The 22,244-nt window shown below is 45.3% G+C and overlaps 1 protein-coding gene across 1 annotated transcript; it reads right to left on the bottom strand.

The window, feature by feature from the left end:
- Window positions 1-396: 396 nt before the first annotated feature.
- On the bottom strand, window positions 397-20,438 carry LOC147888155 (uncharacterized). Its single transcript, XM_087393911.1, has 3 exons — window positions 20,094-20,438; window positions 1,233-1,279; window positions 397-838 (listed from the first exon to the last, which is right to left on the bottom strand). Exons 1-3 carry the CDS (start codon window positions 20,187-20,189, stop codon window positions 721-723), a joined length of 261 nt encoding a protein of 86 aa, XP_087250037.1. The 5' UTR covers window positions 20,190-20,438; the 3' UTR covers window positions 397-720.
- Between the last annotated feature and the right edge of the window lie 1,806 nt (window positions 20,439-22,244).

A 22,244-nucleotide genomic window follows, 5' to 3' on the forward strand; every position in this document is an offset into this window, starting at 1 on the left:
AAATGTTGGCCAAAGGAAAGACGAACGTCGCATGAAGTCTCATTCAACTTTGTGTTTTGGAAAGGAAGCAAAACTTGTTTGTGTATCATAAACCATAGGATCAAGGATATCCAAGTTAAAACACAATTTTCATCCATTTCTTAACAACCTTGATTGTAAAGAAGGAACCGCCAAGGGAAAAAGCTTTCGCTATAGTACTCCTTTACCATCAAAAGCATGCATTGCAAATGGATACACGGAAGATTGCAAAATATATGGACAAAAACAATGCTACAAATGCATCTCTCAACTTGATTAGCCCGTACCCTTGGCTTTCTTCCTCAAAAAAAAAAACTCTATTTTATCACCATCTCCTACATCATCATCCCAAACATACGTGAGTTGTGGCTAGGTAACAATTAGAAGCTCAAAACTTTGCACTACACTCCTATAGATTTTTTCTGCTAAGCAGTTGATATTTTACAATAAGGCAATGTCTAGTCATTGACTCTTAAGCCCATAATGAACAGTCCATAGTATTAAGCATGGAAACATTAAAATTTACAAGCCTCTCTCTCTCCCTCTCTCTCTCTCTCTCTCTCTCTCTCTGCAAGCAAGTACTGAACCACATATTATTCAGTATGGCAAGCAATTAGCTACAATATTCTGCATCGAGGCATGGCACTACAAATATGCTAAGTTGTGAAGACCTGATAGGGTGCAATTGAGAGAAAAATCATGTTATAAATCTACCACCTTGGTGGGCGCCTGTAACCTTGTCTGTAATTGTGCAGCATTGCTTCTTATAGACTCCATTTCCAGTGACAACTCAGCAACTGCATACCTTAAATGTCCAAAACTGCACAACAAATAACATTTTGAGAACATCTGGATGCTTACAGGAACAAAACATCATCACTAAGTCCTAGTTCTTTGAGTCATAACTCTAGCCATTAAGGTGTTCAAGCCTGCATGGAAAAATTTGTGTCCATGTGCATGCATGTGCTCGCAAGGCAGTGCAGCAGTACAATTTTTTGAGAAGGAAGCACATCACATTTGTAAAGTCCCGAGCAATAGAGCAAAAGGAAGCAAATAAAAGTAAGTCTTAACATTTACATTCAGCTGGGTACCAGTCTGTTGACTGGTACCAGTCTGTTGACTGTCAATATTTAAAAGCTACCTCTAAAGTACACTAAGAGGCCTCTATGCGTTTTCAAGTGTATTATATGTGAGTATCAAGTTTCAACTGATACCTCTCACGGTTTAACTCCAGCAGCTGCACCGTACCATCGCTTAGCTTCTGCACAAAGAACAGCCAAACGTTTCTAAAACACCTATTGATACTCAAGGCCATTATAACATGAACTTTAACTAATTTCTTTAGCAAGCAACCGTTATTCATGTGCATAGGCATTGTGGATTCAGAACACTTTTCAATGACCTACCCAAGTTGATTCCTAGATTCTCACATGATTGCCAAACACAAACCTACATAAGAGAGCGATCTGAAATTGAGATGCCTAGCACAAGCAGTGCTCATGGGTCACACAGCAATGGTGCATTCCTGCAACAGCAAAGCATCATGCATGCAGATCTCTTGCAGAACATAAGATCGCACAGCCCTGCAATTCAGGAGCATACACTACAAAGGTCTACTAATCCGTGTATGCTTATTACAGCTGCTAATACTAAAGATAGTGTGTGAAAGAGTGCATGGTGGGACATCAAAAGGACAGCCTTAATTATAAAGACAATGAACAACAAAAGGTTAATGACTGAATGACTGCTATGGGAGCTTCAAATAGCAACACGCAAGAGGGGCATAGTGATGATGGTGGTGAGCACAAGCATTTTTGCATTTGTATATTTGTACACAGCAGAAAGAGAATGTACATATGCAAGATGATGAAAAGATGCACATCCAAATGCCATTTAAGGCGACCAAAACAAAGATACATGTGGTGGTGTGGCAAGCATACTACCATGGATTCCAGAGGAGTTGAAAATCATGAAGGACAAAGGCCAACAACCACCTCTCCAAGAGGTTCATCCCATAGGACATGATAATGCTACATTCTTCTTGGTAGGGCACCACAGAACCCTGAAGCATGGGGGCTTCATTGCAGGCACCAAGATGACAAATGGCAGGCAGCATGTTTGCAACCAAACTAGGCCTTCCACTTGTGAAAGGCCTATTAGTGAGCAGCTCATCATGAGCTTTCCTATGGGTAGCCTCAGACAAATATCCGTCGTCATCTTTTTAGTGGATGACGTCTTTCAATCAATTGATGATTCGCATGCAGGGAATAGAGGCTGCCATAAAAGCATAGTGCAGCATTGGCATCACCACTGTCCCACTGACCCCGTGAAACCTTGTGCTTGTGTGGTATATGACCTCCTTCCGACATAAACAAGTCCAGGCTGCACCTGAGTTCATCTAGACTCTATTATGTAGCGCATCTTGTCTGATTGACTTTGAGGCCCAATTGACTGTAAAGCTGGGAAATAGTAGCCAGGGGGAAAGGCTCTTCAAAAGCATCCACACGAGGCTGGGATGTGCCAAATGGCTGTAGTGAAGACTCCTACAATCTGGGGTCAGGGCTGAATTGACTTTCTTAAATTTTGGCAAGGGCAAGTACCTGGCAGAGACTTGAAAGATATATTGACATGACAAAGAAGAGACCGAGGATCATAATGAGCAGGAAGACTGGCTGTCAACATCGGAAGGATATTCCAAATTATATCCAATGGATGATGAGGGCAAGATCCTTTATGATGGCAAGCACAATGCCCACACTTGGTTGAAGATGAGAACTTCATCATAGAAGACCTACTCTTGGGCTGCTTTCAAAGGCCTCACGGATGTCATGGGAAGAGGAAAATTACAGCCATACAACCAAGAGTCGAATGCCTGACATGCGAGCGCTCAAGACCCCTAAAATGTTGAGGATGCACAAGAACTTTTGGAGGTGTTTTGAGCCCAGATCAGCAGCTATAAAGAAGATACTTTTTTATTTCTACCCCCTTGTATTTCTGCCTGACCGTAGCCACCATCAAGCTTGGTCATATCATCCAAGTCAACCCACAAGTTATCGTGAAACCCATCATCTAAAAGAAATCCATAATCACTCCACGTAGCTAGCTTTTGCACAAAAGAGCCATGTATTGCATTGGTAGATAAATTCCTCTGCTGTCCGCAAGTGTTTAAGATACTTTTTTATTTCTACCCCCTTGTATTTCTGCCTGACCGTAGCCACCATCAAGCTTGGTCATATCATCCAAGTCAACCCACAAGTTATCGTGAAACCCATCATCTAAAAGAAATCCATAATCACTCCACGTAGCTAGCTTTTGCACAAAAGAGCCATGTATTGCATTGGTAGATAAATTCCTCTGCTGTCCGCAAGTGTTTATTCCTCTATTCTAGAGACTACATCCAATGCCTTTATCATCTTAAGACATGCCTTCAATTCTTTCTCATAATATACATGCCTTCAATTCTTAAGACATGCCTTCAATTCTTTCTCGTAATATACATGGAAGTCCTCATTCTCAAGTATTGAATCCGAGCATGACAAAGCTCTATCTTCTTGAGCAATATGAGAACTCTTAACACATTCTCATCCATTGGGAACTTTGTTTGCCATCTAGGATCTCATTCAAAAGCCCATCATTCACATCTTTAGAAGCATCAAGTACATACAAATGCATATCCAATAGCTATAGAGGCACAAGTGTACTTACAAAAGTTTGCACCTTTGCACGTATTAAGAAGAACCATCCAAAACCTCGTCCAAGACACCATCATCAACATCTAGAGTGCCTAGACCACAATGCAAAACACAAGTATCTATGTCGAAATTTGAAGTATCACATGTCGCAATCCTTTCTTCTAGATCACCACCTAAACCCAAGACGAAGCTTCTCACATAGATGACATCATAGAAACAACTTCATGACATGAATTCAAAGAAGAACCACTTTGCACAGCGTGATCACACATGCCAAGCTCCAACCTTGTGGTATCCACATCTTCACCACTCCACGTGGTCTTACAGCATGGATCAACCTAAGAAGCTTCTTCTTCCTCAAACAAGCCAACAAGACTAGAAAACGCATCATCCTCAAGAACCTTCTCCTCATGGCATCCATCATACTCATCAAGAAGACCGAAAGGCAACACATCCTCCTGTTGCTTAGTTTGCATCAATTTTTGGCCTGCCCCAGAGGGGGTAGGGTGGTGCCCCCCCCCGCCCCCCCTCCCCTCTCTCTCTCTCTCTCTCTCTCTCTCTCTCACGATCCTCATCTAATCTCTCTTGTGTCTCGTCGATTCACAGGCAAGGCAAATTCACAAATCTCTCTTTCGTTTCGTCAATCACGGGTAAGACAAAATCACAGGCGCTGGCATCATATTTTTCCTCCCAGCCTCTCTCGTGGATTGCATGCACACAAAGATACATAATTTCATTCCTTTATGCTTATCCACAAGCCCACAATTCCCTAGATGGTTCCCTCTTGCCGCATGTCAACATTTTAGACCTTTAGCTTGGTACACCATTTACCCCTCTCTTGGGGCACAATTAGAACATTTGCCCCTTGGCATTCTCACACATTTAGGTGCACCTAGGTCTGAGCACTCAGAACCACCTAGTCAATGCCAATACACCCTCACCTAGGACCTTGGCAGTTACTTTCCTTGACCATTTAATTTACGCACATAAAATATTACAAAAGTCGGTCATCTAAGGGAAAATGCCCACCGATCTTTCCGAGGTCATGCTATCTCGGCTAGAGCATAACACTCTCTCTCCCTCCTCGGCTCATCCCGCATCTCCATGAAATCAAACACAAAAATTTTATTCACTTGCTGCGCGTGCTAAATTCACAAAATGCAAGCAAGGGTGAAAGTGGGAGGGGCAATTTCATGAAGCCTATGTATTCATTCCCAAAAACAAAAAACAGTACTTACATAACATATTCATTCCCACAAAAACTAACCCAAAATCCACATAGCGTACCACACATCTCTTCACATCATAGCCACATGAAAACCCGTTGCATCCTTTCAAAACCTCAAACTAACGAAACGCAAAACGCTCTCAACGAAACCTCTATTTCGCCCAAATCAAAATACATGTTTTTGCTCAACCCGATCTATCTAGAATCAATATACTTTTAAGTTTCGACTCCATAAATATTAGTTGGTCTAAAAGTTGAAACTTGAGAAAGGAGATTGAAAGCTTGAATTTAAATGAATTTGAAAAATGTATTTGAGTTTTGAATTTCGTTTTAGGTGACTTGACTTGTATTTCTCGTTGTTCACTCTAAACATATCTTATTTACCCTTGTCCTTGTATATTTTCAGTAGCAACCTATCCAAACTTGAGAAAGGAGATTAAACTTTGAATTTAAATAAATTTAAAAAATGTGTTTGTATTTTGAATTTCCTTTCTATGTGTCTCGACTTTTATTTCTCTTTGTTCACTCTAAACTTGAAAATAACATATCTTATCTGCCCCTACCCTTGTATATATAAGTATCAATTTGAAACCTAACCATTTCGCCCTAAAAGAAAAAACGGAACATGTCGAAATGACGAAACACTTTTTGTGACTATGCTTCACACCCTCTCAAGAGAAAATCCCAACTCTAGATCTTCTAGACATTTTTTCATTTACATGGCCTTTGCCCCTTTTAAAATCTAACCACTCTACCTCCCATGGGAACACAATGCTATACCAATGCACTTAATCACATATCTAGGGCTCTGGTTGTTAGAATAAGAATATGAGGGTTACCTCACCACTTGTGGGTCCCTCATATAAGGAGGGGACATGGGGAGGATGACCTTGTCAAAGTGCAGCGGAATATGCGAATCACAGAAAAGAGAGCAGATATGCAAACTAAGACAGCCCCCTTTTCCCCCTTCATTATAGTCACCCCTTCCCATAGAATTTCGGCCTCAAATTTACATGTTCTAGCTATCACACAAGGGTGTTGAGACAGCAAAGTGATGCGGAACAACCTGGTAAAAGATAGGGAAACTATTGAACAATGCTTAGGAGACACTGTTTTTTAGTGTACCTTGTCCAATAGGCCCGTGAAGCCTCCAGAAGACGTTAATCTCTCTCTCTCTCTCTCTCTCTCCCCCCCCCCCCCCCGTTGCCTGGCTCCTCAGCCTCCTGTACAGGCTGTACAGCCACCTTCATCCTTCGTCGTACAGCCACCGCCACCGTCCGTACAGCACAGTTGCCTATTCGTCCAGGTCGTCCAGAACAAGCAGAAGGGGAGAGATCTAATACACCTCAAACTGGGCAGATTCCTTGGCTCCAATTTGAGGGGTTAGCTTCAGCTAAGCGGTCCATAGATTGCACAGGCTACCGTTATGGAGTCCCCCTCTTTCCCTAAGATGAAGCAGTTCGCCACCACACGAGTCAGCAAGCCCTCGTACTCTGACATTGCAGCCTCATCAGCGACACCCAGCCCATATGCACTATACTTTAAGTGAAGGATTGGATGAGACCCGCAAGAGCAAATCTACCATCTACAGCAGGAAGTAAGAGAGCTCATGCTTATGATAGCAACTCTCAGGAAGAAAGTGAAGGAGATGGAAAATAATGGTAAGCAGGAGATAATTGCTGAAGTTCTACTAAAATGCAGCTCATCTCCACCAGCACCTACACTTGTCTCCATAGTCAAAGAGATGATTACCACTCAGGTCAGTTCAGCCAAGAAAGAGATGGCTATTATAGCCAGCAAAAAAATCAACAAAGCAAATCTTTATACAAAGGTAAAAGAGCAGGAAAACATAGCAAAATATAAGAAAATATTGCACATTGGGGGGCTGCCAAAAGATTTTCCTTGGCTGTCCGGTTGATGTTTTTACTGAGGGATACACAGAAGAAGAAAAGCTAACGTGTCTCAAGAAGGAGATACCACAGATAGAATGGGCTGAAACTGACATCAGTTGTATCTCTCACAAGGGAACACAAGTACAAGTTTATTTCGCAGAGGGGGCAGGAAGAACCAAGATTCTCCGACAGACAAACAAGCTGAAAGGTACACGGATATGGATGTCTGAGGAGCTCACTCCGACTCAGCTCAAACAAAGAAATGTTGAACTTGCTAAAGTGAAGGATGCAGGCAAAGCTGGAAAATGGGCAGTCTATCGTGATGGACAAGCCTTGATTCGTGATTTCAAATCTAAACCCAAAGACTCTCAATCTTAAACTAATGTTATTCAAGCCATTTATCTAAGATAGAATTAGTAGCTAGTTATGCATCTAAATAATTGGGGCTGAGTTGACTTGAGCACTCCCTCAACTCTCTAGATACCTAGGTGTATTTGCAACTTTTTTGGTGTGTACCGGTCTCCCACGAACATTAATAGATCTTTCTTTCTTTCTTCTCTGGCTGCCATGATTGATCATCCTATTAAGATCTTTCCATCTGATAAGATACTCAATGTATGCCTTTGTTATGTCCATGCATGGACATAACTAGGCTAGCGTATGGAGGTCAGGTTAACCTCTGGTCATGTGTCTTAACCTTGGGACACTTAGGATAACGTAGTACCTTTGGTGCACTAAGGGAGTTAGGCTTGAGACGCCTACGACACCCTACATCTATATAAGTGAGAGCCATTGCTCACTTGAGGCACTCTCGATAGTGGGGCCTCCTGAGAATATCCAGCTAGGTTGAGAGCCCGTGTCTCCCTAACGACATATGTACGCACATAGGACTGTGTGGTATGGGATGCGTAATTACCTGGGATGGACTACGCTCAAACGTTTCCTGATCTCTAGCTTGGGGGTGATCCTGAAGGATCTACGATTTGATGGTGATGCACTAGCTGATACCACATGTGTCCCTGTGTTTGTATTCTAATATTGGTCTATGCTTGCAGGTTAGCACAGAGATAGAGGAGATCCTGGATCCCTAGCTTAGGGGATGTTTCATTTGGTATCAAAGCGAACTCTATCTCCTAGGTTCTAGAGCTTTGAAGGTTATGTTTGCTTGTTGCAATTTCTTGAGAGTGATTGCATGCAAGAGGATGGATTAGAGAATTTGTGACACTTGAACCTTGAGGTTTTTCTTGGAGTTTTGGGCATCGAGTGAGAATTTGCAACCGTATTGTGAATTTCGTATTTCTTGGAGCTATATTGGGAATCTTTTTGCCAGCCTCTATTTGCAAGCTTCTACACTTTGCAAATGCAGTGCATCAAGTGGAGGGAGTTCTGGTTTGAAAACGAAATCCTGAAATGGTGTTTTGCTTGGAAAATGAATTCCACGAAGGAAGATGAATTGCTCTAAGACATTCCTCTGTTTTTTCCCATACAGCAGCCTGGAGCAGGCGCCTGCTGTTCCAGGTCTGGCTGGGCTGGTTGCAGCTGGTTTTGGAAGTCTAGAGCAGCCTGGAACAGTCGCAGATCTGTTCCAGGGCTGCTTGTGGGCTGAAAAGCGCTACAAGGCAGCTCGCTTTGTGGCCTACATGCTTCAAGGCTCTTTGTGGTTCATGGCCTAGATGCTTCAAGGCTGTTTGTGGTTCTTTGGAGGCTGCATGTAGGTTTACATTCTGAAAAGTAAAGTTAGAATAGCGGACATGCAGGCTAATCCTACCTTTTTCATAAAGTACCAGTGCATGTGTGACATGCACTTACTTTCTCCGCTTGCATGCCTTGGAAAGTAACATTAGCAGTGGAAACTGCAGAAGTCTACTTTTCACTTCAGTTGTGTGTCATGCATGCACCGTGTGTACATGCATGCGTGGAAAGACATGCAAACTAAAGTTGGATTGCCACATGAGTCCTAAAATGAACAAGTGTCCACATGCATGCGTGCATGTGGGTGTACTTTCTAAAAAGTATGCCTTTTGAACTAAAGTTCTTTACTTTACTTATTCCCAAAGCAAAGTTTACTTTTCTTTTAAGTTTGACTTAGAAAGGTACTTTCTAAAAGTACTCTTCGAGGACACCAACCCTTTTAGGAAAGTTCTAAAAGGAGGGGAAAGTTGTGGCCTGCACGCCACACACCTTTCATGTAGCCTAGACCGACATGCAGCCCATGCATGGCATCACTTTCCACGCACTTTGCACAGGCCATCCAGCCTCTACTTCAAGTAGCCCTTCCCATGCCCATAGCTCTGCCCATACCTCACCAAATTGACTGATTTTCTACTGCAAACGATTGCTCTCTCAGCCCTCTTTCATCCTAGCTACGCTACTACAACTCCATCTTGTTTTCTCCTCACCAATTTCAAGCAATTCCATCTCTCTTTCCAAGGGAGAATATTGTCTTTTCAATCCCTCTTCCTTCCATTTCCTCTTTCTCATCATGGACCCAATTCCTAGCCATGGAACTCAGCCCAATCAAGCTGTAAGACCTTCCGCTCCACCACATGTGCAATTGGTTCAGATTGATGCGAATGTTCTTCAGGGTTTGCTCAATCAAATGCAAAATACTCAGCAGAAGCTGATATCATTGCAACAAACTCAAGAATCTCATTCAAAACATTATGCCAAGCCCTCTTTTTCTCTTGAGATCTACTCAAGAGAGGAGAAAGAGAGGACTCCTGACATGACCCCAAAGCTCCTAAGAATCCGTACCTGCAAGCAAACACAAGAACAACAAGAAACGTGAGGATCTGAGCAAGTTGCTCACCACCCAACCACGACATCGATGAGAAATGATCTCGAATCAAGAGATGTCCCCTCCGAGCCGCGAGCTGAGCTACTGGCACGAGCTCCCAACCAGCTTGGTGTCCCATACCACCAGGTGGCGACTAGAGGCCTTGGATTTGCTGTTGGGCCTTGGGCTACGCTAGGATGCAGGCATGCGTCCACAACACGATCCAAGATCGAGACCTTGCACGAGAGAGCTAGACTTGCTCCCCCCCTACTCCCAAAAAACTGAACCCCTGGGCCCCTTTTATAGCCTCGGGCCTAATGCACCAAAAATAGCAGAGACTTCTATCTGGTTTGTACCCTTGCGACTCAACCCGAGAATCAAGCCTGCCTAGCCCTAAGCCCTCCTGAGCTCACTGAGCTAGTCTTGTGTACCTCTATACACGTCAGATACCCATCCGTGCACATGACATACTTCCTCTCCTCTAAGAACTCACTCCTGAGTTCGTAAGAAAACCCGAAAATGTGTTCTAGAGGTTAGATAATGTCTCCCATGTGGCATCCTTCTCAACACGATCTTTCCACTTGATCTTGTATTCCGTGATAGTTCTATTCCTGATAGGTCTTTCACAAAATTCAAGAATACTCTCAGGTTCGTGTGGATTAAAAGTCAAATCAGTAACTTCTATTATTTCTTGAGGAGAAACAAGCTGATCAGTGACTCTTTCAGTCTATTGACATGAAAAACTGGATGTACTTTAACATCAGGAGGCAATTCTAGTTTATATGCAACTGCTCCAATTCTTTTAATAATCTTGAATGGACCACAATATCTGGGGGATAATTTTGGAACTAGACTAGTACTTAAATTCTTGGATTCCTTGGGAATATGTAAATATACCATCATTCCGTCAAAGTACTCTCTGCGTGAATGATGTCTATTAGCATAAAATATATCCCAATCCTAAGCACTTCTAATAGACTCCTTGGCAAATTGCAACATTTATTGCATGTCTTGCAAGAATATCCTTGTAGCATCATTGTTTATTCCCTTGAATCCAACCAGAACTGGTGACTTAGGTTGAAACCCGTACATAAGCATAAAAGGACTGTAACCCGTACTTGAATGTTTTGCACTATTATAAGCAAATTCTATCATGGGAAAGGGCTGCCATATGGGCAGCACCTCACAGCATGTACGGAGCTAATGGAGCTGGTAGACGTGGCGCAGACATGGCGGGGGCAGCAGAAACTGAGTCGGCCACTGGATGGAGCTGGTAGGCTGGTTGGAGCCAGCAAACCTGGCCAGCAAGAGGGCAGACAAAGGGGCTGGGCTCCCTGCATGAAATAAAGGCCTGAGGCCTGCTTTTATAGAGCCCCACAGGTCCATGGAGAGGCTGAGAGCAGGTCGTCCAGCAGACCCACAATGGTTTGGGGTTTTTGGGCCCTAGATAAAGGTGTGGTGGAGGAGGCCAGCCATGTCACCTGGCACACACAACAGGGGGTCTGGGCCCCCACTTATATGCAGTGAACACACAGCCCCAAATAGGGGTGCCCCACAACCCAATAAAAGGGCCATGTGGACTCGGTTTTAGGACAGGCTGAGTCGGCCAGCAAGGCAGTAAAAGTCAGTCATTTTGAGAGGCCTTCGGCCCTATACAAGGAGGCCTTTGTGCTTCATTCGTACATCCAGCCGATCAGCAAGAGTTGGAGCAGAAGGAGCAGCCAGAGCCCCTTCCTTGGGCCTACATCCAAGAGGCAAAGGAAGAGCAAAGGAGTTGCAGACTTAGCTCTACACAGGGCTGAACCCTAGGCTGTCTAAAAGGGCAGCAAGGCGCTGAGATCTGGACAGAGAGTCTACATACACTCGAGGTGGACCACACGGGCTCAGAGATCTAGAGGTATCCGGTAGATAGTAGTAGAACCTCTTAGTAAGATCAAAGGACCACATCTTGGCGGGACTCTGGATCTATCATTGCTTTGGATGGAAATCAATTGTTTTGGTGGATTCTATATCTGGCTTGGATCATTGTCTATTTACATCTATGTGAAGCACAGTAAGTAAAGAAGTTTGTGATTCCACCCACACAACACACTTTGTGAGATCCTGGGCTATTCTATCAGTCTTCCGCTGTGCGTACCCTCTGTTGGTCAATTTCTAACATGGAGGCTCACAAGTGTGAGAGCTTGAAGGCACGGACCTTGCTGAAGGACAACCCCGATTCGAGGCTCTTGTAAATCGACTTCCATGACTAGAGGATTGTACCCACGCGAGAAGGAAGGGCGACTCAAGTTCAGTCGGGTGTGTATAGAGTTCTTGTCTACAGATGGTGGTGTTTGCTTTTCGATTTTGATGTGTGGTATAGTAGCAGAGATGTCAATTTCAGATGAAGAAGCCTCTTTAGCCACTGCTCTCCCTTCCTCCTCCAGTCGAGTTCCTTCTTTCACCATCCCTAGCTTTGGAGAATCCGGGAAACTAGATGGGAATAACTATCCTATCGGAAGGTGCAGATCCGGAGTCATTTAGTGGCTCGAAAACTGTTGAAGCTATCAACAGAGTGGAGGCGAAGCCGGAGGATATGGTGGATAGACAAGGGAGAGTACATGTACCAATAGATGGAGAGGAACTCGAAGCATGGGAGGATAGAGATGCCCGCATCCTGGCATTGATCATAGGGACTACGGTAGACTCTGTGATTCCTCATATTCAAATCGTCTATAGAGGCGTGGGCCATTCTGAAGGATCTATATGAGACAGATGATTGTGCAGCTGTGTTTAGGCAACCCTATAGGACAAGTTTGATCGAGGAGGATGAAATTGCACGGCAACTTTAAGAGTACCTCCAACTAGGTCGAGTGAGACCTAGCAAATCGCCATGGGTGCACCAGTGCTACTCGTGAAGAAGAAAGACTCGAGTATGCGTCTATGAGTGCACTATAAGGGTCTTAATCGATTAACGATTAAGAACAAATATATGTTATCTCAAATGGACCATCTCATCGATCGTCTCTGCGGAGCTAAGTATTTCACTAATCGATTTGAGAACGGGCTATCATCAGATATTCATATTTGAAAAAGATGCTCTCAAGACCGCCTTCCGTACAAAATTTGGACATTATGAGTTCTTGGTAATGCCATTTGGACTCACTAATGCTCCAACAACCTTTCAACAAATAATGAAATATTTATTTCGTCCATATCTAGGAAAGTTTATTGTGGTCTTTTTCGATGACATCTTGATTTATAGCAATACTCCGTGAGAGCATTGACACCATATGTGAATAGTGCTATCCATACGCATAAAAAAGAGACTCTATGCTAAAGAGAGCAAATGTGAGTTCTTGAAACAGGAACTCACATACCTTGGACATGTCATTTCGATAAATGGTGTCCATATATTGACTATGAGAAAGTCAAGAAGGTATGTGAGAGGCCCATTTTGAGAACTATTAACAAAGTCAAATCCTTTCTTGAATTTTTGAACTTCTTCCAGACAGCATTACCTCTGCCAGATTTGTCTAAAGGGGTGGAGAAGGGTAAACATAATAAGTATAGACCCATTGTGTGGACAGAAGAGCTGAGGAGATTGATTTGGAGAAGGCTTTTCAAGAGCTAAACCATGCCTTAACCACAGGCCCCGTTCTTATCATACCTGACTTACAAAAGCCCTTCTTGGTAACAGCCACGCTAGTGGTGACTGCATTGGAGCTGCTCTAACCCAAGATGCTCAAGCAGTAGCCTATGAAAGTAGAAGGTTAAAAGATGTTGAACTTTATTATGACGTTTATGAGAAGGTAGTAACACATGCCTTAAAGATTTGGAAACATTACTTCTTAGGGATCGACTTTCTAGTTAAGAACGACCATCAAAGCCTACAATATTTCGCACGGAGATGAAGGAGGTCATAGAACTCAGGGTTAGTGGTGATTAACCTGCAGAAGAAATTTCATTCTACCCCGATTGGGGTGGCAATAGATGGACACCTACAACTTGGAGTTTTTGTAACAAAGTATCAGATTAATATTAAAATGGCAGCGGAAGATGCAAACAAACTGAAATTATAGAGCCACACAGAGAACACTAGAGATAACAAAATGTACCACCACTGATCTGCTGTAAATCAGCCCTTAAACCAGGGCAGCAACTGAAATACAAGATATCTTGAATAAGATAGAAAACAGGAGCTGCAGGAGAGGCTGAACTGAAGCAGAGAAAAAGGGGGGAACACAAGAAAGCTGAAGCCTGAGAGCACGGAGGCAGGAGAAGCCTGAAACGAAGAGGCAGAGGCCTGGAGTGGGGAGGCAAGAGCCCTGAAGAGGCAATATCTGCTGCGGGAATGTGGGCAGCCAACTGAGCAACTGAGAGGGGGCTCTGAGGGGATGGTCAGGAGCAGGCTGTATGCTGGAGCCTTGAGGAGCTGCAAGAAGTGATAGAGGAAATGAGGGGAAGGAGGCCCTTTTATAGGGCAGGCCAAGGGGGGGAGTCGGCCAGTTTGGCTGGACCGACCAGCCTGGTCGGTCAAGCCAACTGGGCCGACCAGCTGGTCGGCCAGCCTACCCCCTCTGGCCCCCCTTGCTGCATGGGGGCTGGTCGGCTGGCCACGCCTGGAGATGCTGAATCTCAACACCCCCTCTCAGCTCCAGGGTGTGGCACAAGACCCAGAGAGCTGGTATGACGTTGGAGAAGGGGAGGAGAAACAGATTTGGTAAATATGTCGGCGACGTTGTCGGAAGTGGTGCTGAAGAGGAGCACAATGGTACCGTCAAGAACCTTCTCTCGCGTGTAGTGGTACTGAATTTCAATGTGTTTTGTCCGAGCATGAAAGACCGGATTGCGAGCAAGGGCAATACAGCTTTGATTGTCACAAAAAAGTGTGGTAGAAGTGGATTGCTGAAAACCACAATCGAGAAGAAGGCGCCGAAGCCACACAGCCTCACAGGTGGCACTACACATAGCCCGATACTCAGCCTCGGTGGAAGATAGGGCGACCGTGGGTTGGCGTTTACTGGACCAGGAGATAGCCGCAGAGCCAAAGGAGAAAACATAGCCCGTGGTAGAGCGGCGAGAATCGGGGTCGCCAGCCCAATCGGAGTCACTCCAACCTCGGAGAGTGAGCGGGGAAGGAGAGGAACCACCGGCAGCATAAAAGAGCCCGAAAGTAGAGGTCCCCTGAAGATAGCGGAGGAGACGTCGAGCAGCTTGCCAATGAGAAAGCGAAGGGGTTTGCATGAAGGTACTGAGGGTGCCGACAGAGAAGCCGAGATCCAGTCGAGTGTTAAGTAGCCAAAGAAGAGATCCAACAAGCTGGCGGTAGAGGGAGGCATCAGGATAAGCAGTGGACCCAGAAGCAGAGAGTTTAGCGTTGGGATCCATGGGAGAGGTGATGGGCCGACAGTCAGCCATGTGGAAAGTTTCGAGGAGCTCTTGAACATAGCGTTGCTGAGAGACAAAATACCCCCTCTTAGTCTGCCAAATCTCAAGACCCAAGAAAAAATGGAGAAGGCCCATATCCGTCATCTCAAATTCAGTTTGAAGAGCAACTTTAATGGCAAGGATATGATTGGTATGACTCCCGGTGAGGATTAAATCATCCACATAAAGAATGATGAAGGTATGAAGCTGTCCTTCATGAAAAAGATAAAGATTGGGATCAGCCAGAGAGCGAAGAAGTCCTTGGCGGCAGAAGAAGGTATCAATACGCTGATTCCAGGCCCGAGGAGCTTGCTTGAGACCGTAGAGAGCCTTGCGAAGGCGACAGACCATGAAAGGAGAACGAGAATTAATGAAGCCGGGCGGCTGATCCACATATACCTCTTCATGAAGATCACCATTCAAAAATGCAGATTTGACGTCCATTTGAAAGATGGGCCACTGATGGTGGGCGGCAAGAGCGAGGATCGTGCGGATGGTGCTCATCCGGGCGGTAGGTGCAAAGGTCTCCCCATAGTCGATGCCGGGTCGTTGGGCATAGCCTTTAGCCACCAGCCGAGCTTTATACTTGTCGACAGAACCATCAGAGGCGTATTTTGTTTTGAAAATCCACCGGACACCAATGACGGAACGATGTGAGGGACGAGGGACAAGGTCCCAGGTGTGGTTCCGAAGAAGAGCATGAATTTTCGCTTCCATAGCCTGTTTCCAATGAGGCTGGGCCAGAGCCTGAGGAACGGTAGTGGGCTCACGAGTGGCGAGGATGCGAGACATAAGGGCATAATTGACATGAAGGGGATCAGAAGAGGACGGTGGGAGATGGCGATGAGAGCGACGAGGCCCATCATCAGGGGGTGGTTCGGAGTAGGGATCCTCAAGACCGGAGGAGCGGAGAGTATCAATGAGCCATCGCGGAACACGTACCAAGCGGGGTTCCAAAGGAGGAGCAGACGAGGGTGGAGCCGGAGAAGGAGACGGAGGAGAGAGAATAGGAGGTGATGTACCGGGGGACGAGGCAGGTGGAGGGAGAGAGGGCTCCGGGGCATCGGACAGATCTCCAAGAACAGGAGGAGAGTCGGAGGATGTCGGAAGGACCTGCTCGTCGAAAAGAACATCCCTGCTCACGGAGATAATGCGGCGGCGAGGATCATAGAGGCGATAGCCAGTGGAGACGGAGTTGTAGCCTACGAACAAGAGCTTGTGGGACTTAGGATCAAGCTTTCCACGATCAGATTTAGGAATATGAACATAAGCATCACAGCCAAATACTCGAAAATGGGAAACATCGGGCTTAGATCCATAGTAAGCCTGATAAGGGGTCATGCCTGGGACTGCTGATGTCGGAGAGCGGTTAAGACTATGGATGGCGGTCATCATGGCCTCGGCCCAAAGAGACTGAGGGAGTTGACTGTGAGTGAGCATGGTCCGAGCCATTTCAACACCGGTACGATGTTTACGTTCAACCACACCATTATCAGAAGGGGTACCTGTGTTGGCAAATTCCCGTTTGACACCATGACTACTCAAGAACCGATCAAACTCGAGAGAGGTGAATTCACCACCTTTATCAGCACGAAGAATTTTGAGGGAGTGATTGGATTCTTTTTCCACCATGGCTAGCCAGGTCTGGAGACTGAAAGCCAGATCCTTGTGGGAAAGAAAATAGATCCAAGAGTAGCGACTGAAATCATCAACAAGGAGCATGTAGTACGAGGCTCCCCCAAGGGACATAATCTGCATAGGGCCACATAGGTCGAGGTGAACAAGACCAAGCGGAACAGTGGCACGGCGAGAGGCATGATGAGCGAACGGCTCGCGATGTTGTTTGCCCAATATGCAAGAGGGACAGAGACCTTGGCGAGTGCCGACGTTAGGGAGGCCGAGGACAAGCTGATCACGGAAAGCACGATGAAGAGCATCAATGTGTAAATGACCAAACCGATAATGCCAAAGGTCGCCAAGAGAGGTTCCTGTAAGGGAGGAAAGGGCAACAAGCTTGTAGATACCATTAGTAGAATGGCCGGTCCAAACCGGCTGTCCGGTGGCACGATCGCGGATGGTGACAGAGGCTGCTTCAAACTCAACTTTCATATTGTTTTGACAAATCTGATGAACCGAAAGGAGATGAAAGCCAAGAGACGGAACATAAAGAACACGAGAAGAGTGTTTACCCCCTTTGCCATCAGGAATAATATCAAGAGAGCCCTCTGAATGAACAGGAATAGAGTGCTTATCGCCGATGCAGACACGACCAGAATGAGGAGTGAGATCCTGGAGCAGTGAGGAGGAGGGGGTCATATGCCGAGAGGCCCCACTATCAACAATCCATTCACGAGCATCGGAGCTATGGAGAGCCAATGACTCTGCTGCAGGAAGGGGGACCGAATTCAAGAGCTCAAGGTGAACAAATGCAGGAGTAGGGGTAAGGGAAGCATCAGCCGCAGCGGCCAGAGGTGCGTCAGCTCGTTTGTGTTTGCGGTATGGACAATTGCGCCAATAATGGCCAGGAGTGCCACAGTGATTGCAATTACCTTTGGGAGCAGGACGGTCACTGGAGGGATCTGAAGGAGATGAGTTATTGGCAGAGGACGGGGCATTCTTGGATCGTGATTTGGGACGATGGGCCACAAGAGCCTCAGAAGAACCATCAGAGGTTTTAGTGAACTGTTCCTCCTGATCCATCATCATGGGGACAAGTTCCTCCCAAGTGATGGTGCTGAGGCGGCCAGAGGTAATAAGAGAAGAATAGAATGCTGCATATCGACTGTCAGTAATAACATGAGATAAGAGAGTAATAGCCATATCTTCGGAGGAGATAGCCTTGCCTGCATGGAGGATGTCCTGATGCATGCTCTGCATTTTGTTGATGTGGTCCCGTATGGAAGGAGAAGTAGTTGGATCGAGGCGACGAAGCTGAACTTCCAAGGAAATACGTTTCATGGGAGTGACGCGAAGATACATGCCATCAAGAAATTCCCAAATAGCACGTGCAGAAGTAAGATGCTTGATATGATTGAGAACCCCTGGTTGACAATTGAGAAAGATGAACGAGCGTACACGAGCATTCAATTTATCCCAGATAAGAGAAGCATGTGGCTCCTCCTCAGGTGACGGACGAGGGATCCCGGGATCAACAAACTCAGCAAGATCATAAGATTCCAATACAGACGCCATCTGAATTTTCCAAAGAGAATAATTGGTCCCATCTAACTGCCGAGCATCTGGAAATGTAGGAAGAGTGGGAATACGTACAGGCTTGTCAGACTCTTGAAAGAAACTGGACATAGGGGATACGCGAAGATCCGGAGTAGAATCCTTTGTTTCATCAGCCATAACTGAAAACAGGGAATGGACAGCAACAAGGGGCTGAAGAGAACGGGGCTGGTGAAAAGATCAAGGTCTAGAACAGGGCCAATCTCAACAATCGAACCCAAAGATCAAGAGCCAATAAGTTCTGCCAGAAACCCTTGAATAAAGTCGTACGGGTGAAGACGGGAGCCGACCCGATGCACGATGAAGGAAGGGGGGGAGAGGCTCTTGATGAAGCAGTAGGCTGCTATTGATAGCCCGGGGTATCGGGGAGGAAAAAAAAACAAAAAAAATATATAGGGAGGGGAGAAGAGAGCTCTGTAGTCAGTGGGAAGGAGAGTTGCTGACGAGGACAAACTTCTTCAACTTCATCAATATAGAAGTTCCCAGATCAGAGAGTAACCTGGTGCTCTGATACCATATTAAAATGGCAGTGGAAGATGCAAACAAACTGAAATTATAGAGCCACACAGAGAACACTAGAGATAACAAAATGTACCACCACTGATCTGCTGTAAATCAGCCCTTAAACCAGGGCAGCAACTGAAATACAAGATATCTTGAATAAGATAGAAAACAGGAGCTGCAGGAGAGGCTGAACTGAAGCAGAGAAAAAGGGGGGAACACAAGAAAGCTGAAGCCTGAGAGCACGGAGGCAGGAGAAGCCTGAAACGAAGAGGCAGAGGCCTGGAGCGGGGAGGCAAGAGCCCTGAAGAGGCAAGATCTGCTGCGGGAGTGTGGGCAGCCAACTGAGCAGCTGAGAGGGGACTCTGAGGGGATGGTCAGGAGCAGGCTGTATGCTGGAGCCTTGAGGAGCTGCAAGAAGTGATAGAGGAAATGAGGGGAAGGAGGCCCTTTTATAGGGCAGGCCAAGGGGGGGAGTCGGCCAGTTTGGCTGGACCGACCAGCCTGGTCGGTCAGGCCAACTGGGCCGACCAGCTGGTCGGCCAGCCTACCCCCTCTGGCCCCCCTTGCTGCATGGGGGCTGGTCGGCTGGCCACGCCTGGAGATGCTGAATCTCAACAATTAAAACTCGTGCTAGAAAGTCATAGGATCACCTCCAAGGCTTGTGGCCTACGCTCAAGGGGCTGTGGGTGGGTAAGACTAAGTCGTCAAAAAAGAGAGGAGGGGAAGGTGTAGGCGCGTATTTAAAAGACCAAGGAGAATCACTCTAAGTTAATTGAATTCCAAAGTCTCCCCCAAGCCACTGCTAAAAGGCGGCACCTCAGAGTCAGTTACAAAGATTATTCCTTCGTAGAAACAAGCTAATTACAAAATGGGAGCCGAAGTACATCCATGGGAGTAGACTTCAAACAAAAGTACCTAGAATCAAATTGAGTAAAAAACCCGTAAAGACGTTCGCTAATACTAGGTCCGCAATCAAAAATTTAGCTGTTTCCCTTACTGAGGCTTCCACCTGGATTTTGGAAAATAAGAAGATTATCTCTACTAGTTTGGCTTGCTTTCGCAGGCCATTGTACAATGCTGTAATGAAATCAAGGTAAAGTATAAAGTTACGATCGTGCTCCGGATAAGGCATGAAAAACACGTCTCTTGTAGTGAGTACTGTTGTCTCCTAATTCCCGTTCGAGCGAATTTCTAAAGATTGCACAATGCCCTCCTAAAATGGAGCGTTGCATCGGGATGATCGCTCCTTCTGAATAGATGCTGATGTTCGATCAGGATGTACAAAGTCTAAACAAGAGAAGATTGTGAAGCATGAGAGCAGAAAATTTTGGAGCGTTTCTTACCAGACGAAGAAGCACAGATGGGCGAAGCGTGCGCTGGGAAGAGGAGGTAGAGAGGGCAACGTCCACCCGCCAATCCAGCCCTTCTAATGTCTGCATTGTTTCAAACAAACAAGGTGAATTAGGGTGCCCAGGCTACGCCCAACTTGAGGGCACAGGTCTTTCCGCCACCCCTTCACACACTTGTCCGTCCACTTTTGTTGAGTCAATGTTGACTAATGCTGCTACTTCTGCCGGACCACTTCGAGCAATGCATCGCATGCACTCGCATATCCATGCATCATCAAAACTATCTTTGTGCACAATACACATGTTATTCAACATAAGGCATGCTCCCACCATCTCTCGGACATTCCGTAACACCATATCACATCACTTCAACAATTTACGGAACCGAGCTTTAAGAATTCCACATGCTTGTTCGACCAGCATTCGAATGCTTGACTGTATGTAGTTCCAATAATATTGATCCATGGGTAAACCTTCTTTACTCTCCTTGAAAGGAGGTAATATCCAGTACTGTCCAAGATAGGCAAAATTACCAAGTAAGCCATACTGTCCCAAACCCTTATTTGCACATCTTTGTCCTAAGTCGGTTCGTTTAAATACATTCCAATCTTGCATTGAACCTGCCCACCTAATATCGTAGTCCCAAATTGAACAATCAGCTGCCACAATGAGTTGAAGAATGATTGAGTGGAACCCCTTCCTATTGAAATAATCTTCATGGTTTGTTCTTGGGGCAATGATCAGTATATCCAGTGCCCCAACCACATATGGTATTCCTTGAATGCTTTGAAACGCGTCTGCATTCGTTCTATGGTTGGCCACTTTATATACATATCATACAATCCAGATGTGACTAGCGCATCGTAGAAGTCCAAAACAGTACTTTGTGCAAAGGATGTTGACACCCCATACAAATCAGCTATTATTCCCAAATTGGAGCCACTAGCAAGACGATGTAGTGCCACACAAGTATGCTTCTCGATAGATATTTCTTTGCGAAAATTTGTGTTTCTTCATCGCATTTGTGGACCTAGTTTAGCTACAAGATACTCAAAAGTATCCTTGCTGACCTGTAGTCTATTTTTGAACATTCTACTCAAGTAGCTACCTAGAAGTCCCTGCTCCATGAATAATTGCATTCTAGGATAAGCCCAACAAGCTCTACGCTCATGTCTTTGACGTGCAATCCAATCATGTCAGGCTAATACACCATGGGCCATGCATTCCATCAATAAATTTGCATGCATCATTTCATCATCGGTCTCATCATCCACATCACACTCCAACAACTCAAACATTGCTATAACAGTAATGATAACACCCACGGTGCATAGGACCAATATGTCATCATTCTCCATTGCATAAGCATAAGCATAAGCATGAGCATATGTCTCCTTCTCTTATGCTTACGCTTATGCATGAGCATATGTCTCCCTTTTTCAATCTCTTTTCCTCTCTCTTTCCCCCCCTCTTTCCTCTCTTTCAATCTCTTTTTCTCTCTTTTTCTTTTATGCTTAAGCTTTCTCTCTTTTTCTTTTATGCTTATATGCTCATGCATAAGCATGAGCATATGTCTCCTTCTCCTTCTCCTCTTTTCCTTCTTTCCTCTCTCTTTCTCCCCCTCTTTCCCCTCTTTCAATCTCTTTTCATAAGCATATGTATTTGCCTATGCATAAGCATAAGCATATGTCTGCTTCTCTTATGCTCATGCATAAGCATAAGCATATGTTAGAAATCTGACATGGTATCAGTCTAGAAACTAAGTCATGGGAGAGAGTGCTAAATGAATGGAGCAAGCTGATGTACTATTCATGATGTGACCCCTGCAATATGTAGGGTGAAAGTACAAAGAAAGAAGCACATAGTGCATATGGGACTAATGTAGGTGCCACATGTCACTCACATGCACTCTAGTCTATACTAACACACTTAGGGCCCTCTATAGGACTCCTAGTGGGACACTTATTTCCAACACCCTCCTTAAGTGGACACTAGGAGGAGGACAGAAAGACAAGACTAGAAGACCTATAGACTGAGAGACAAGACATAAGACATGACAGACAAAAATTCTGAGACACCCCTCCTCAAGTGATATCCTCATATGGGTCCACAAGGGTAGGGACAAGAGTGGATCATAGACAGACA

The sequence above is a fragment of the Dipteris shenzhenensis genome, chromosome 22 (genome assembly GCF_047967505.1).
Source record: "Dipteris shenzhenensis isolate YYH24624 ecotype China chromosome 22, Dip_SZ_1.0, whole genome shotgun sequence".
In the NCBI taxonomy this organism is placed as follows: domain Eukaryota; kingdom Viridiplantae; phylum Streptophyta; class Polypodiopsida; order Gleicheniales; family Dipteridaceae; genus Dipteris; species Dipteris shenzhenensis.

Bases quoted from the DNA above. Each gene is read 5' to 3' on its own strand.
- LOC147888155 (XM_087393911.1), bottom strand. From the start codon at position 20,189: ATGCAGACATTAGAAGGGCTGGATTGGCGGGTGGACGTTGCCCTCTCT. The intron at 1,280-20,093 runs GTAAGAAACGCT...TTCTTTGTGCAG, and splicing joins CATCTGTGCTTCTTCGTCTG to AAGCTAAGCGATGGTACGGT. The intron at 839-1,232 runs GTATCAGTTGAA...TTTGTTGTGCAG, and splicing joins CTGGAGTTAAACCGTGAGAG to TTTTGGACATTTAAGGTATG.